Raw genomic sequence first — 17,615 nt, 5'->3', positions numbered from 1 at the left:
CCGCACTTCACTGCTCTGGTGGACCATTCGGACCAATTTGACCCTGGGACGTCCATTCCAAATTCCACAGCCCACGAAAGTGCTGACGACGGATGCATCTCGCCTGGGGTGGGGAGATCATGTCGATGGACTCCACACCCAGGGTCTGTGGTCCCTCCAGGAAAAGGATCTGCAGATCAACCTCCTGGAGCTCCGAGCGATCTGGAAAGCACTGAAGGCTTTCAGAGATCGGCTGTCCTGCCAAATTATCCAAATTCGGACAGACAATCAGGTTGCAATGTATTACGTCAACAAGCAGGGGGGCACCGGATCTCGCCCCTTGTGCCAGGAAGCCGTCGGGATGTGGAGTTGGGCTTGCCAGTTCGGCATGCTCCTCCAAGCCACATACCTGGCAGGCGTAAACAGTCTGGCCGACAGACTGAGCAGAGTCATGCAACCGCACGAGTGGTCGCTCCATTCCAGAGTGGTACGCAAGATCTTCCGAGAGTGGGGCACCCCCTCAGTGGACCTTTTCGCCTCTCAGACCAACCACAAGCTGCCTCTGTTCTGTTCCAGACTTCAGACACACGGCAGACTAGCTTCGGACGCCTTTCTCCTTCATTGGGGGACCGGCCTCCTGTATGCTTATCCTCCCATACCTTTGGTGGGGAAGACCTTACTGAAGCTCAAGCAAGACCGCGGCACCATGATTCTGATAGCGCCCTTTTGGCCCCGTCAGATCTGGTTCCCTCTTCTTCTGGAGTTGTCCTCAGAAGAACCGTGGAGATTGGAGTGTGTTCCGACTCTCATTTCGCAGAACGACGGAGCGTTGCTGCACCCCAACCTTCAGTCCCTGGCTCTCACGGCCTGGATGTTGAGGGCGTAGACTTCACTGCGTTGGGTCTGTCTGAGGGTGTCTCCCGTGTCTTGCTTGCCTCTAGGAAGGATTCCACTAAAAAGAGTTACTTTTTCAAGTGGAGGAGGTTTGTCGTTTGGTGTGAGAGCAAGGCCCTAGAACCTCGTTCTTGCCCTGCACAGAACCTGCTTGAATACCTTCTGCACTTCAGAGTCTGGCCTCAAGACCAACTCCGTAAGGAATCACCTTAGTGCGATTAGTGCTTACCATTATCGTGTGGAAGGTAAAGCCATCTCTGGAGAGCCTTTAGTCGTTCGATTCATGAGAGGCTTGCTTTTGTCAAAGCCCCCTATCAAGCCTCCTGCAGTGTCATGGGATCTCAACGTCGTCCTCACCCAGCTGATGAAACCTCCTTTTGAGCCACTGAATACCTGCCATCTGAAGTACTTGACCTGGAAGGTCATTTTCTTGGTGGCAGTTACTTCAGCTCGTAGGGTCAGTGAGCTTCAAGCCCTGGTAGCTCATGCTCCGTATACCAAATTTCATCACAACAGAGTAGTGCTCCGCACCCACCCAAAGTTCCTGCCGAAGGTGGTGTCGGAGTTCCATCTTAACCAGTCAATTGTCTTGCCAACATTCTTCCCCAGGCCGCATACTCGCCCTGCTGAACGTCAGTTGCACACATTGGACTGCAAGAGAGCATTGGCCTTCTACTTGGAGCGGACACAGCCCCACAGACAGTCTGCCCAATTGTTTGTTTCTTTCGACCCTAACAGGCTAGGGGTCGCTGTCGGGAAATGCACCATCTCCAATTGGCTAGCAGATTGCATTTCCTTCACTTACGCCCAGGCTGGGCTGGCTCATGAGGGTCATGTCACGGCTCATAGTGTTAGAGCCATGGCAGCGTCAGTGGCCCACTTGAAGTCAGCCACTATTGAAGAGATCTGCAAGGCTGCGACGTGGTCATCTGTCCACACATTCACATCACATTACTGCCTCCAGCAGGATACCCGACGCGACAGTCGGTTCGGGCAGTCGGTGCTGCAGAATCTGTTTGGGGTGTAAATCCAACTCCACCCTCCAGGACCCGCATTTATTCTGATCAGGCTGCACTCTCAGTTAGTTGTTCTTCGTAGGTCAATTTTCTGTTGTACCCTCGCCGTTGCGAGGTTCAATTGACCTGGGTTCTTGTTTTGAGTGAGCCTGAGAGCTAGGGATACCCCAGTCGTGAGAACAAGCATCCTGCTTGTCCTCGGAGAAAGTGAATGATACATACCTGTAGCAGATGTTCTCCAAGGACAGCAGGCTGATTGTTCTCACCTACCCTCCCTCCTCCCCTTTGGAGTTGCGTTTTCATAATTTTTGCTTGTCATACAACTAGCGGGAACGGTCGTGCACGGGCGGGAAGACGGCCGCGCATGCGAGGTGGGCGTGCCCTGCGTGCGGACCGCCCGCGAAGCCTTTTCCGGTTGGTGGGGGCTGCCGCGGACGTCACCCAGTCGTGAGAACAATCAGCCTGCTGTCCTCGGAGAACACCTGCTACAGGTATGTATCATTCACTATCTTGTCTGTTGTGCGCCAAGTACATTTCCCAATGGTACAAGCTGGACTGTGTGTGCGTGTGTGTGTGTGCAAGCAAAATGCAGATCTGAGGACTGGGCTGAGAAGAGTATGGGTAAGAAATGGCCCTCTTTGAAAGTATGAGCTTAATGGAGGAGATGCAGTGATGTAGCCAACTTCTTTTGACATCTCCAAATCTTTCTCATGCAGTGACCATGAAGGTGGGAATGTCAGTGCTCACACCAGTCACTTGGTGGGCAGTGCCCTCTCTGATCCATACCTCTCTTTTGCTGCAGCTATGAACGGGCTGGCAGGGCCCTTGCATGGACTTGCTAACCAGGTACATCTGGCTGACTCTTGATAATTTTATTGTGTGTTTGGTATTTGGGGAAGATAGGATTCTAGTTTCTGTGCATCTGTTCTTAAAAGCAATTGCTTTTTTTTAAACAGGAGGTGCTGGTGTGGCTCACAGATCTACAGAAGGATCTTGGCGGGACCGTGCCTGATGAGAAATTAAAGGACTTCATATGGAATACACTCAACTCTGGCAGGGTAATATAGGCAGTAGGATACCCCAGCAGCATCTGCTCTCAAATCTCTTCTCCCCCCCCCCCCCCCCCCCCCTCAATAGCAGGCCTCAATCCTCAGAACAATGTCTGCCTGAGACTCCTTTATATACTAATGCTGAAGGAACAGGTGAGTGTGCCAAAAACTAGGGATAGGTAAAGGTGTGAGAAGAGTGGAATTTGTTACACTTCATGTTTTTATCCTGCTTTCTGCTCCCCACCCACATGTTCTGTCTCTTGAACTATAGGATGTGGTGCTTTCTTTGTGTTCATGCTGATATCCCTTTTCCTGTGCTGTGGCAGGTTGTTCCTGGTTATGGGCATGCAGTATTACGGAAGACTGATCCTCGCTATACCTGTCAGAGGGAGTTTGCCCTGAAACACCTTCCGGATGACCCTATGTTTAAGCTGGTAGCTCAGCTGTATAAAATTGTACCTGATGTGCTGCTGCAGCAAGGCAAGGCCAAGAACCCCTGGCCCAATGTGGATGCACACAGTGGAGTGCTCTTACAGGTCAGCTATTGCTCATAATACTTCCCCTACCACCTTGATTTATTAATAGACAGGGCAGTATTAGGAGAGGTGCTCTCCTTGTACCACAGTACTAAGGGAGACTGTTTTGCTAGAAGTGGGAATGTTCAGTGGCAGCAGTGGAGGAGTTGCAGTGCTCCTATCTGAGGAATTTGACTGAAAAACCACTATCTAGTCAGTATTCAGCTGGCAGCGGTCAATAGTATTTTAAGCACTGACCATGGGTGACTAAATGAACTCAGGGTATTCAATGCTGGACCATGTTCAGGCACTGGCATTGAAACATCTGGGTCTGACTAGATAACATGCTGGCAGCTGGGACTGACACTCAGGTTCCCCCCTTCCAGCCCCTCTGCAACCACTACTACTTATCATTTCTATAGCGCTACTAGACGTACTCAGCGTTGTACACTTGAACATGAAGAGACAGTCCCTGTTCGACAGAGCTTACAATCTAATTAGGACAGACAAACAGGACAAACAAGGGAATATTAAGGTGAGGATGATAAAATAAACCAAGACACACTGACACCACCTGGGACTGACAGTCAGGTCCCCCCCTCCCCCCACCCTGCCAGCCCTCTGCAACCAGAACCAAGACATGGACTGGCAAGAGTATGACTAGAGGTTGTGGCAACTATTTTGCTGCCAGAGCCACTAGGGGCAGGACCGATGCTGGGCAGACTTCTACGGTCTACTCCCTGATCGTGACTGAATAGATATAGATGGGCTTGAGTGTAAATTTTAAGGGGCTTCAACGTTAGCTTCATAACTTTTATTATTATTATTATTACATTTGTACCCCACGCTTTCCCGCTCATCGCAGGCTCAATGCGGCTTACATAGTAACAAGAGAATACAATCTATAGTAACAATGCAGAAGGCGCCAGTGGGACAGACAAGAGTGCTGGGCAGACTTCTACGGTCTGTGTGCCCTGATAATGGCAAGGACAAATCAATCCCGGGTATTCATATAAAGTATCGCATACCATGTAAAATGAGTTTATCTTGTTGGGCAGACTGGATGAACCTGTCCAATTGGACCAATAGAGAAGCCCCGCGGATAAACCGCCCAACCTGCAACTGTGGCGCGAAAAACTGCCCGATCTCCTGCAACCCGCATCTTTTAAAAAATCCCGTGGAAGGCACGCAAAAACCCACCCAATTAGCAACTTTGCAATACAGGTCTTTATCTGTCGTCATTTACATGTTACTATATATTACTATGAGTGTGTGGGGTTCATTTCTGCCCTGATCACTCACTGGACCATCAGGGATGGACAGGTGGGGTGTCCAAGTGTGTGAGTGAGGAGAAGCTTCTCTGTGAGGGGATCGGGTCCTGTCTGGAGGAAGGTAAAACAATAAAAGTACAGGCAGTTACCTGGAATCTATGCAAGCACCAGCCAATATTTAATGCCAGCACCTGCATAGTTAAGCAGGCATAGTTGGGACTGCTTTATGTGCGGTCCTATCTTCCCACCTAGCTATGGGGGCATTGGCACTGAATATTGCCAGTTCTTACATAACTGTTGGCTTCTCCCTGACTTCACCTCCCCCCTATGCTGCTCTCCAGAAGCGTAACCAGGTTGAGGTTGCGGGGAGAGCGGACTGCCGACACGTTTAAACATGACATCACGTGAAAATAGACACAGAAGTCCATTTGGGGGAGCAGCCACTCCCCTGGCAACCCACCTAGCTACGCCTCTGCTGCTCTCCTACCTGGTTTCAAAGATGGCCGGTTAGTGTCGATATTCAGCAGCACTGCCCGGTTAAACGCCACTAAATATTGGTGGCCAACCCTGCTTAAATCACTTTGAATATTGACTCCTATATTCTTTGCAGTGTATTGATGCAAATTAGAGCAGCATCTTGGGCAGTCAAGCCAGAGTACGTAAAGGTGAAAAATTCCCTTCAACTGAACTTTTATACAATGAAAAATTCCCTTCAACTGAACTTTTATACAATTATAGCTTATCTTATTAGGGGTGTATGTTGTAACTTTAAAAGCTGGAATTAGTGTGTCAGACTGCTGGTAATAGGGCTCCCTATGACTATATTCTGGGGGTTAGGTTAACTGAAAGCTAACTCCTTTCTCACAAACATCATCCAGCAAGGTCAGGTGAGTCTTATTTAAACCATTTTAACCTTTATATTGCTTTTCTGACTTTTGTGGTGGTTGTTTTTTTTCCCCCCTCTGCAGTATTACGGCATGAAGGAGATGAATTATTACACAGTCCTCTTTGGGGTCTCCCGTGCTTTGGGGGTCTTGGCACAGCTTATTTGGAGCCGAGCCCTGGGTTTTCCATTGGAGAGACCGAAGTCCATGAGCACCAGTGGCCTTATGCAGCTTGTCAGCGGCAAATCCGGCTAAGAAGAGAGATAGTGGGGGGCACTTAGAGACAGTACGCCGTTCCGTTTAAGGGGCCTTGAAAGACTGCTTAAAATATCAAATCTTGAGCACTGACAAAGTTTATTTATGTAAAAAATAAAAAACAAAGGAAGGAAGGAGAGATGTAACCTAGGCGTGGGTCCCTGTCTGCTTACCACAGGGTGTTTACTATTCTCTACTGCATTAACCTGGTTAGTTTGCATCCTTTGGGTTACCAAGCCTCTTTCTTTCAGCAAGCTTTGGCCTGGCACCTCTGTGGGCAGGATGCTGCTGCATTACAAAGAACTTGCATGACCTCCATTCCCCCTTTTTTTAATTATTTTAAAGTTACCATTTGTTTTATTGAAATGCATCTAAACCATGACAGTAGGTATTGCCCCTTTAAAGAAATCAAAATTAAAAAAAAAAAAAAAAACAGGAGAGAAATCATGTTGTAATGTCAGCTGCTTTCTTAGACGTCCCTGGTCTCGGTGAGCTACCTGCCACTGTTTTCCCCTACAGAATAACCTGAGGACTGATCCTGGACTTGTTTTGTTCTTATTTAGTATACAAAGCCCAATTTCTTTCTCAATGCTACTGGCTGTGACATACCCCAGTAGATTTTTTTTTTTTTTTTAAATAATTATCTTGATCTCCAGCATCATGCCATGTTCTAGAAGCAGTACATGGACAGGTCATATCCCTGCTTTGTATTTCAGTGTAATTTCTTATGGGCTGCTACTTGAAACATTTATTTTACCTGCACAGTGTATTTGCATTCCTTCCCTTTTAGATGAATGCAGAATTTTGGAATTGCTGTAGTTTTAAAGAGGAAGGTCCTGTCATAGGTCAAGAAGGTAGAAATAGTCCATAACTCTTACTGTCTTTTTTTCCTTTTTCCACCTAGTTACTATAGAGGGGCTTAGCTTTTAAGTATCCCAGGATGTCCTCTATCCCTCCCCTCCCTATTCCAAACCAGGGGCTCTACTATTGCCATTAGGTGTGCAGCAGCATTGGATTTGTATTCAGGTGTATGCTGCTTGCAACAGTGTAAAATGTGAGCAATGATTGGGACAGGATTCTACATACTAGGAATTAACATTTGTCAGCAGTGAGACTGGTTGCCCCCAGCGGGACTACACTAACTCCTACTGTTGGGAGTTGTCCCCTAGGTTAGGTAGGTTTGTGTTTTTTCTTTTTTAAATAACACTTACCAGCTTAGGGTGTGGGTGGGAGATTGTTAATCCATGGTGCATTTTGTTAATGTTGTTGCTTTGCCATATTTCTGAGAGTGTTGTAATGAAAAGATGAGGAAGTTGTGAAACACCTTTTGTCTTCTCAGAAAGACTGGCAATAAATACACTCCTGTAGTTGTCCCCCACTTGCTTTGTGTTCTCTGATTTACACCTGCCTCCCAATGAGCCATTGTATTCAAATTAAAAAAAAAAAAATATTACAGACTTCAGGTTGTTCTGTATAAATGCAAATAAATGTTTTTATTAACTACATGATGTGTGCACTTTGATCTATGATTCTGGCCTAGCTGGCTTTGTGTGTTCTCTAGCTACACAACCCTGATCGCAAACAAGCTAAGAATTTCTTAATGTTGTAAGTAAGTGTGGGGGAATGCTTCACAGGTTTGGGGTGTTTAAAAATCATTTTTATACCAACTAAAGAATTTATAAAAACATGTCATCACAATTATTTGTAAACACATCAAGATCAAACATACATGAAGACAAAAAAAAAAAAAATCAAATTGTCTAGCAGAGAGAAGTCCAGCATACCATTTCATTTTACCCCCATTCTGAGCCACTTATTTTTTTTTCCATTTAATTTTTTGATCTGTCAGCTATCACAACTTTGCAATATACTTTACCATGCTCTATTTTAATCTCTGTTACAAAGCATATGTTATCCCATCGTACAACACAGATCAGTGTTCTATATTGACTGAATATCCTCCCTTCTTCAGTCCACCACCAGTTTCTACTCGAGCAAAGCAGCTGTTCTTAAAAAAGATTTTTAATATTCCCTACTTTGTACAGTTTCTCTTTCACTTTAGATATTTATTTCCCTTTCCATTGACTATACATGGCTCAAGTTTTCTCAAATTGGTCTATTGTATCCATCTTAAGGACTGTTAATTTGAGCATAAAATATACATGTTTCGTCTTTAGTTTGACCTGTCTTAACTGTAGGAGGTTCTCCTCGTATCCAGCCACCACCAGCATTGCTGCTATTCTTCCCCCCCCCCCCCCCCCCCAAATGCTGGAATTATTTGCTCACATTTGAGAGCATTCTATTTAATAGAGGCACCTCCATATCGCTCAGGATGTTTTTCTTCTGTAGCTCACTAAAACAATTTGAAATATGTCTGCATTTTACTACATTCACACCAAATCTGGGCAACCAGGAACATGTCTCCACATTTCTTTCAGCCATCTTTGTCCTGTCCCAAAAATTCTAGCCACATGGACTAGGATAGGGTACCACCTATATAGCATTTTTAACTTTCAATTATACTACTTGGTATAGGCCCCCCTATAAATCTATTCAAGCTTTCTCCCACTTATTTCTAGCCACACCCAGGTCATGCTCCCACTGAATGAGGTGATTGGACTTCTCACCCTTCATTATTAGGAATAGGGTGAAATTTAAAGATTACCCCCTTCACTGCACTTAGTCGAAAAAGAGATTCAGCTATCCTGTTGGCTTGCATCTCTGCCCTTCTTACATCTTCAGTAAATGGGCTGAAACACTGAAGCCCATTCAGTTTCCTTCTGTATATACAGGGTACATCAATCCTGGAATAACATCCTTACAGTATTTTCATGGTGTGTATCTGAAACAGCTCCTTTTGCCTAGTAATTTCTCTTTACATTTCTCCCAAATTTTTTAAAGTCACTGTGAGCAAGTTATATACCCTTACACCAAACCTAGTCACTGACAACTAGAAACACTGCCTAAGTGAAATGCCGTCCATATCCAATCAAACACAATTATTGCTCCAATCAAACAATTCTTACTGCCCACTTCTTCCATTTGTGGTTGCCTGAAGTTGGAGTGCCCCATAGTACCTTTTAAAATTTGGTACTGCCTTCCTTGTTTTGAGCCCACTATAGCGCACTGCAACATATTCTAGGAGACTTTAGCTTCTTGATGTCGTCAAAAATCCTGCCTTGTGGCTTTAAGTATTCATTTGGGACTTTTTATAAGGATCATTACTGTCACTCCTGTTACTTTACCAATCCATGACAGCTCATCTAAATCCACTGTTTTATGGAGCAGTTAGGATATAATTCATTACAAACTGACAGAGTAACTCCGGTGTCAAATTAATTCCCAAGCATTTAATTTGCCGCCTCCACCCATTTAAAGTGGACCCTTTCTTGAAACACTACTTCCTTTTGCAGTACACCCACATTTAGCAATTCTGATTTTGAAATGTTAATTTTAAAGCCCTGACATTGGCCCTAATTTCCCCATTTCCTTCTTGAAAAAAAAAATCTTACCCAGTACTTTTCTTTCCTTTATTCCTATCAGTCCAGCTGAGAAACTGGGTTGTCGGTCTACCAGAGGAAAAAAGTAGCATCAAGTGATGTACCCTTAAAAGGGTATTATGCAGTATAGATTGCTCAGTATTTGGAATAGCCAATCAGTGATGCTCATGGACCCCTATGTAGGCTGACATGAATGTGCCATACCAGCATGAATATTACCCGGCCACAAGTGAGTTATCTATTTTAGTAAAATATAGGCATTTCACTGAGTTAGGAAACGTGTGCCATCATAGGAAATAGAAGATGAAAAGCTGATGTGACCATATCTGAGACAAATTGCAGTATACAATTAACAGGGACAAGAATAATGGCAGCTTTAATACATGACTGTTGGGTGGCTTTGTTAAAAGGTGTTCGGTTACAAAAAAAAATTTAAGAAAAATCTTGGCATCTTTGGAACAGCGTAGCCTTCCCTCCTTAGTTTTGATGCGGAGAAGGTGTTTGACCCGGGTGCACTGGGATTTTATATATGCTACTCTAGGTAGCTATGGGTTCTCTGGGAGGTTTGTTTCCACTGTCAAGGCCTTATATTCTTCCCCCTATGCAAAAATTTAGTTAATGGCCTAGAATCAGGAACTATTCCCATACAGTGTGACACGAAGCAGGGCTGTTCCCTTTCGCCCTTATTTATTTTAACTTTGGATCCTTCGCAGCCTTCATGGGTCTCCAGACGTACAGGGTGTATGGATTGGCCCTCAGCTTTAAGGTGGCTGCTTTTGCAGACATCTTGGCTCACCTTACTGACACCGAGCACTCATTAGAAGCCTTGCTGGAAACACTTAGAGTATAGAGATTATGCAGGTCTCCACCAAATCTGGCCAAATCAGAGGCTATACCATCCTCTGCACAAGTGTGCCAGACTTGGGGATCAAATTTCCCACTTAGGTGGGCTGACACCTCCTTTAAATATTTGGGTATTCAATTGGCCGTGGATGTGTTATCTTTACATGCGTTAAATGTTCCTAAAATTTTAGAAGAAACCAAAAGGTACTGGAGGGGTGATGGGACCTGCCTCTTTCCCTGATAGGGCGAATAAGCTTGATACATATGGTAATATTACCCCAGTGGCTCTATTGACTCCAGACTGTCCCGCTCCACCTACTGAAAAGAGATTTGAGAAGGTTAACTTGACTGTTTTCCACATTTTGTTGGGTGAATAAGAAGCCAAAACTGAAATTTAATTTGTTAGTAGGGAATTTGAGCTGGGATGCATTGGGGTTATCTAATTTGCGTATATACAGTCAGGCCTGTGATGACACATTCAGGATTGATATTTCTGAAGTTTCATTTCACCCCATTAGAGCTAGAACAGGCTGCTTATGCACCCTATAACTTACTCTCTTTACTACATAATTCTGGTTCCCAAATTCCCCATAAGCTGAAGGGGGGCCTCCTGCTTCGACCCTTGTGAGAGGCATGGAAATCCCTCAGAGGTCTGGGGTGAAACCCTTGTGTTACAGATTGGATTACATTGAGAGTTAATGTGGCATTTGAATCTGGTCTGGATATCAACACCTTTGCGATCTGGGAGCAGGAGGAGCTATATTTTCTTGAGCACATCAGGGGCCGGGAAGGACGCATTAATTCTTTTGATGAGATCCAAAAAGAAGACACGAGTTGGGGAAATAGGTTTGCCTATAGTCAGATCAAACACTATATATCATCCTTAGATGGTGACCAGCTCAAATTACAAATGGGTGTGAGGGTTAGAGATTTTTTTTTTAATCACCATTTCTGAATGAGGTCACTTTTGGGGATATACAAGGCTTTAAATTAGAGAAAGTAAAATATCTGGAGGGCATTTATTCGAGATGGGCAAGGGACTTAGAGGTGGGTCTTGCCAGTTGGGATCTGTTAACCAATATTAGAGGTATTCTTACTACCTGTGTATGGCTGCAAGAGAGTAATATTGAGTCTTGCTTAGGGCATTTTGCTCCCAAACACAACTCATGACGAGCGGTATACAGACGCTGATCTGCCCGAAATGTAATGGAGAGGACAATAGGTTTGTTCATGCCTTATGGCAACGTCAAGTGGTTCAGCAGTTTTAGGCTGAGCTGGTTTGTTATTTCTCTATTAACCTGGGCTTCAGTGGGGTTGGCTTAGTGGAACAACTGTTACTGGATAAACCAGGGGCCTTTCAGGGTCAGCCCAAGGACACCATACTTTAATCAGGAAAATTAGCCTTGTAGCACGGAAGTGCATCATGCAATATTGGACATCACAGGAGTCTCCCAGTCATTGTTATTGGAGGAATCAGATTCACCTCTTGGTTCAGTGGGAAGCATGGGATGCTAGAAGATCCCCAAGGAGAAAAAAAAACCCAAAACAATACCTTTTGGTCTGGGAGCCCTATTTGCATACTCTCCATTCCTGAGGACGTAGCCTCTTGTTACACATCATCATAAACATTTGCATTTAGTGTTGGGAACCTTTAAGTTAGGGATATATTTCTGAACACCCCTCTCAAACTCTAATGCAAGTTGGGAAGCACCCCCCCCCCCCCCCCATAGGCACGGAAGGCACAAGAACTCTTCTGCTTTTGTTTGTTACTTTTTTGGCATAGGGGAGGGTGCTGGGGAGAGGGTTACTTATGCTGTAAACAAATTAATTTGATTCATGTTCATTTGTACACTTCATGTTTTTATTGACCATAAATAATTGTTTGAAAATAAACATGGACAAGGAATGATTCTGAACTGGTCTGGTAGGACTAAACAAAAAAATTATCAGGTAATATAATTTTTCATCTATATCAGACTAGGGGCATATAGTAAAGCAACCTCCCAATTAGTGTGTGTCTACAAAGGAAGCATGAAGAGAAACATAGTCGTGTTCATTTTTAAAAAATGTAAATGCTATAAAAAACAAAATGTAGGGCGTTCATGACATAAGAATGATGAAACAAAGTACTGGAGAATTGGTAAAAAGATATGGGAACCTAAGTAGGGCTTGAACAGAAGAGCTGAGAAGGGATCTTCTGAATGGAATTACCTACCTTCAAGTAATTCCCATGAAGGTAGCATAGTCTTCCTTATGGAAGCGGAGGAGGAGATGAGATCTACATAGATGCGTCAAACTACACTTGCCCTTCCTTGGCCTCAGCTGTGAAACAGTGGTGAGAACTAAAAGCAACTTGCTGAAGTTACCCTTAGGTTAGAACAAAAAAGGAGAGGTTAGCATAACATAAGTAATGACCAAATTGTTGAGACAGAATGCCACATTCAGTCAAGAACACTAACTTGCCCAGATAGAGCAATAAGAGTGTACAATATCCCAAAATATTCCATGAAAATTTGAGACTTCCCAAAGTGGAGCAACTTTATAGTTAGTAGTACCTTGGGGGAGCAGGGATTGGCTTGTTTTCTTCACACCCATTGTTGGTAACTCTACTTCCCTCCAAAATATTCTTGTATATCCCTCTCTTTTGCCAGGCTCTAGAGTACATAATTACATGTAAAATTTCATAAAGCACTGTATCTACTATCTTTACCCTGCTTATCTTTAAACCTATGTATTTGATTACTGGTTTGGACTTTTTCAGTCACCTATCCATCAATCTATTCACCTTAATTCTCTGAGGACAAGCAGGCATATGTATTTTCATGTATGGGTAACGCGGTCCCATGTTGCCTTGTCCAGAGCTTATGACAAGTTATTAAGAGCTTTGTAGAGCATGAGACACACTCCACTGAGCATGCATGAGTGCCTTCCTGCCCTCCGCGAGAGCTTTTTTTTTTTTATCGTGGTGAGGCGTGGTTGCATTTGGCTTCTGCACTTTACAGCTCAGTCCTAAAGAGCTATTTGAGTGCCTTTGTGGTGTTTTTCTGTTCCTGGGTTTGAGTTACCTCTTTTTGCCTTTCCTTATTGTTTTAGGGGTTCCCCCCCCCCCCCCTGTTTTTCAGTTTCCTTTATTTTCTGCTTCATTAGGCCGCTTTTAGGCCTTGACTTCAGCCAGGTTCTTCCGTCCTTTTTTTCTCTGGTTGTTTGATTTGGCTGCAGAGGTTTTTCCTTCCATGTCCACTCAAGTTCCCAATGACTTTGTGCTGTAAGTGGTGCAATTGGACCATCTCTGGCAAGAACAACCATTCTTGGTGTCTTCAGTGCCTAGGGCCTGACCATAGTCCTAATTGTATCCTGTGTATGAAGAAAATGGCTCAGTTGGCCAGAGAGGCTCAACAGGAGCAAATTTTTGGAGCCCGGTCCAAATCCTCAACGGCGTCAGCATCAGTGTCAGGTGTTGAATCAGGAGCTTCGGTACGTATGGCTGATAGACCTGTAGACACTGGGATCAGTTGTGCATCGAGTGGGTCTCCATCTGCCTTGCCGACTGATATGCAGGGCCCCTGGAACCTATTGGCATGGGATCCAACACCGAGACAATGTGAGGATTTGACAACGTCCTCGTCGGCATCGAGGAGCCTCAATAACCGGCATTGAGCGAAGGCCAAGAGCCATTGGTATCAATCCCCCTCGACGTACGGTGCTGGAAGCTTCAGGGCTCCGAGGTATTCAGCACCCAAAAAGTGTCTGCGCTGGGAGAACCGCTCCCCCTCCGTATAAGTGGGTGCGGAGGTCTCCAAGCAGCCAGGACCAACCTCCCGTCTCAACTCCAGCAGTTCTGCAGCCTGTCTCTGAGCTGATACCCCAGCCTTTCCCAGTATTGGCCCTCGATGAGTGCATCTGGGCCTTGTTCCCTGAGCTGCTGGCTTCCTGCAACAGAGTGCATCGGCATCAGGGCTGCTTGCACCTACCATGCCTCACATCGTGGCCCAGCTTAGCCCTCAGTCTGCGGTGCGGCCTCTGGTGTCACTTGTGGCTTCGTTGTTGACAGTCACCCAAGCTGGTACCCCCTTGACGTCAGTGAAGGAAGCTTCGCTGGAGCAGACTCCTTGACTCCCCTCTCTGGGACATGGTTCCTGTAAGTCGAGGCAGTCTTGGTCTCAGCCCTCCCATGAGGAGTTTTTGACTGACTGACACCAATGAGGAGAGCTCATGGGAGTCTGAGGAGGTTCCATGGTACTTCTTGGAGGATGAGTCCTATGGCATTCTCTCTGACCCCTTCCCTCCATAGGAAAGGAGAAAGTCTACTCCTGAGAGCCTTTCCTTTCCCTCTTTTGTCAAGGAAATGGCATCTGCCATTCCATTTCCTTTGGAGGTGGAGGACAAGCCCAGGCCAAGATGCTCAAGGTCCTGGACTACGAGTCTCCTAGAGAGACTGTGACTGTACTTCTGCACGAGATCCTACAGGATGTTCTCATATGGAACTGGGAGTCCCCTCTGTCCCCAGTACTGCCCAGAAAGATCGATACCATGTACCGGATTCGAAGCACCCAGGGGTTTCATAAGCCTCAGTTGCCTCATCATTCCCTTGTGGCTGAATCCACCCTCAAAAGGGCCAAGAGTTCTAGGGGACTATGCTTCAGCGCCCCCGGAAGAGAAGCTAGAACCTTGGACTCTTTTGGGAGGAAGATGTTTCAGGCCTCTATGCTTGTCACGTATACAATCATACCAACTCTTCAGGAGCGTCTACTTGCGGGACTCAGTGCGCAAGCTGATAGATTTGGCTGGAGCAGGCTGAGTCTGTTTGCCAGTTGACCAAGCAGCAGAAGGCATGTCATAAATTCTTGGCCAGGGGCACCTATGACAATTTTGATGTGGCATCTAGAATATCTGCCCAAAGTATAGTGATCCAAAGACTCAGGGCTGTGTCTCTTTCACTTGGAACCAGCAGTTCAGCAGAGATTGGTGGATACCCCATGCCAGGGGGATAACATTTTGGAGAGAAGGTTGAGAAAATAGTTGACCAGGTCAAGAAACACACTGATACCATCTCTTCTTTCTCCTGCTGGGCGCCTTCTGCATCTGCCTCCTCCTCTAGGAGGTCTTTTAGCAATAAAGAAGGGGTACCTACTACACTGAGATGTAGATAGGCCGCCTCCTCTTGTCCACCTTCTCAGGCTCAGCCCCAGCGTGCTTGTTCTTGTCAACAGCGTGTGCCTAAGGGCCCCTACTGCTCCCCAATCAAAGCAAGGGATGAGCTTTTGACTGGCTCCAGCAAAACATAACCATTGTCCAAGTGTCCATGCCAGATGACTTGCTGGTCAGGAGGAGGCTGAAGGTTTTTCATGAAAGGTGGCCTCTTATCACCTCCGACTAGTGAGTTCTTCAAATCCGTTTCAGATACGCCCTCAGTTGGCATCAGAAACCTCTAAATTGCCCACTGACAGCTCATTCCTTCCATTCTCAGCACAAGCAGGTACTTGCAGAGGAACTCTCTGCCCTTCTGAAGGCCCATGCATTCAAGCCCTTTCCACCAGGGGTGGAAGGGCATGGATTCTATTCCAGGTTCTTCTTGTGCAAAAGAAGATGGGGGTTGCGACCTATGGGCCCTGAACAAATTCCTGGTTAAAGGAAAGTTCAGGATGGTTTTCCTGGGCACCCTTCTACCTATGATTCAGTAAAATGATTGGCTATGCTCTCTGGAATTAAAGGATGGCCTTATACGCACATCCCAATACTTCCAGTACTGCATATTGCCATTTGGCCTTGCGTCAGTTCCCAGGGTATTTACGAAATGTCTAGCAATAGTCACAGCGTCGCTATGCAGACTGGGAGTCTGTGTTCCCTTATCTCGACAATTGGCTGGTGAAGAACATGCCGGAGTCCATGCGGAGTACTTCGGCTGCTCAAGGTACTAGGGTTCATTTTAAACTACCCCCAAGTCCCATCTCCACCCGGTCCAGCAGTTGGAATTCATTGGAGCCCTGCTCAATATGCAGAAGGTTCTCGAGCTTTCCTCCCAGGACCAAGAGTGGACACTCTAGTTTCCTTGGCTTCTCAGGTTCACACCACTGGCTTGGCAGATGTTGAGGTTGCTGGGGCACATGACATCCACAGTTTGTGATGCCCATGACACGTCTTCACATAAGTGCCCAGTGGACCCCAGTTTCTCAGTGGTGCCAAGCTACGGGGAGTCTGGAACATGTCATCCGAGTGTTCCCGGAACTTGTTCTCTCTCTCTGTTGTAGTGGACCAGATGATCCAATTTGACTCTGGGACTTCCATTACAAATTCCTCAGCTGCAAAAAGTGCTGATGACAGATGCCTCTCACTTGGGTTGGGGAGCTCACATAGATGGGCTTCACACTCAAGGTGCTTGGTTCACCCAGGAAACATATCTCCAGATCAATCTCCTGGAGCTTCAGGCTATTTGGCACACTCTAAAGGCTTTCGGAGATTGGCTGAACAACCAAATTGTACTTATTCAGTCAGACAATCATGTTGCAATGTATTACACCAACAAGTAGAGGAGGCACTGGATCACGCCCTCTGTGTCTGAAGGCCGTTTGGATGTGGTGGTAGGCTCTCCAGCATAGTATGCTCCGTGCCACATATCTGCCTGGCAAAAACAGCCTGGCCATCAGACTGAGCAAGGTCATGCAACCACATGAGTTGTCTCTCAACATGGGCTTTGCCAGAAAGATCTGAATGTGGGGCACCCCTTCAGTGGATCTCTCTGCCACTCAGATCAATTACAAGGTCCCTCAATTCTGTTCCAAGCTTCAGGCACACGACAGGCTAACATCGGATGCCTTCCTCCTTCATTGGGGGATAGGTCTTCTGTATGCATATCCTCCCTTACCTTGTGTAGGGAAGACTTTGTTGAAACTCAAACAAGACTGCGGAACCATGATTTTGATTGCTCCTTTCTGGCCTTGACAGATCTGGTTTCCCTCTTCTTCTGGAGTTATCCTCTGAATAACTGTGGAGATAACCATGGAGATTGGAGTGTTTTCTATCCCTCATCACGCAGATGAGGGGTCCTTTCTTCATCCCAACCTCCAGTCTCTGGCCCTCATGGCCTGGATGCTGAAAGCCTAGAATTTGCTTCCTTGATTCTGCCAGAGGGTATCTCCTGGGTCTTGCTGGCTTCCAGGAAAGAATCCACAAAGAGGTGTTACTCTTAAATGGAGGAGGTTTGCCATCTGGTGTGAGGGCAAGGCCTTAGATCCCATTTCATGTCCTACACACATCCTGCTTGCTTGAATACCTTCTACACCTTTCCAAGTCTGGTCTTAAGACCAACTCCATAAGGGTTCACCTCAGTGTGATTAGTGCTTATCAGCGTGTAAAAGTTAAGCTTATCTCTGGACAGCCTCTAGTTGTTCACTTCATGAGATGTTTCCTTT

At 45.8% G+C, this 17,615-nt stretch overlaps 1 protein-coding gene across 1 annotated transcript in view; it reads left to right on the top strand.

The window, feature by feature from the left end:
* CS (citrate synthase) overlaps positions 1-7,366 on the top strand; it is a 92,033-nt gene extending 84,667 nt beyond the window's left edge. Inside the window, exons 8-11 of the mRNA XM_030196780.1 lie at positions 2,606-2,735; positions 2,846-2,947; positions 3,265-3,474; positions 5,693-7,366. Coding sequence (XP_030052640.1) covers positions 2,606-2,735; positions 2,846-2,947; positions 3,265-3,474; positions 5,693-5,863 — 613 coding nt within the window. The 3' untranslated portion in view covers positions 5,864-7,366. The remainder of the gene's footprint in view (positions 1-2,605; positions 2,736-2,845; positions 2,948-3,264; positions 3,475-5,692) is intronic.
* The last annotated feature ends 10,249 nt before the right edge of the window (positions 7,367-17,615 follow it).

The sequence above is a fragment of the Microcaecilia unicolor genome, chromosome 3, assembly GCF_901765095.1.
Source record: "Microcaecilia unicolor chromosome 3, aMicUni1.1, whole genome shotgun sequence".
In the NCBI taxonomy this organism is placed as follows: domain Eukaryota; kingdom Metazoa; phylum Chordata; class Amphibia; order Gymnophiona; family Siphonopidae; genus Microcaecilia; species Microcaecilia unicolor.
This window is presented reverse-complemented; position numbering and strand designations above follow the sequence as displayed.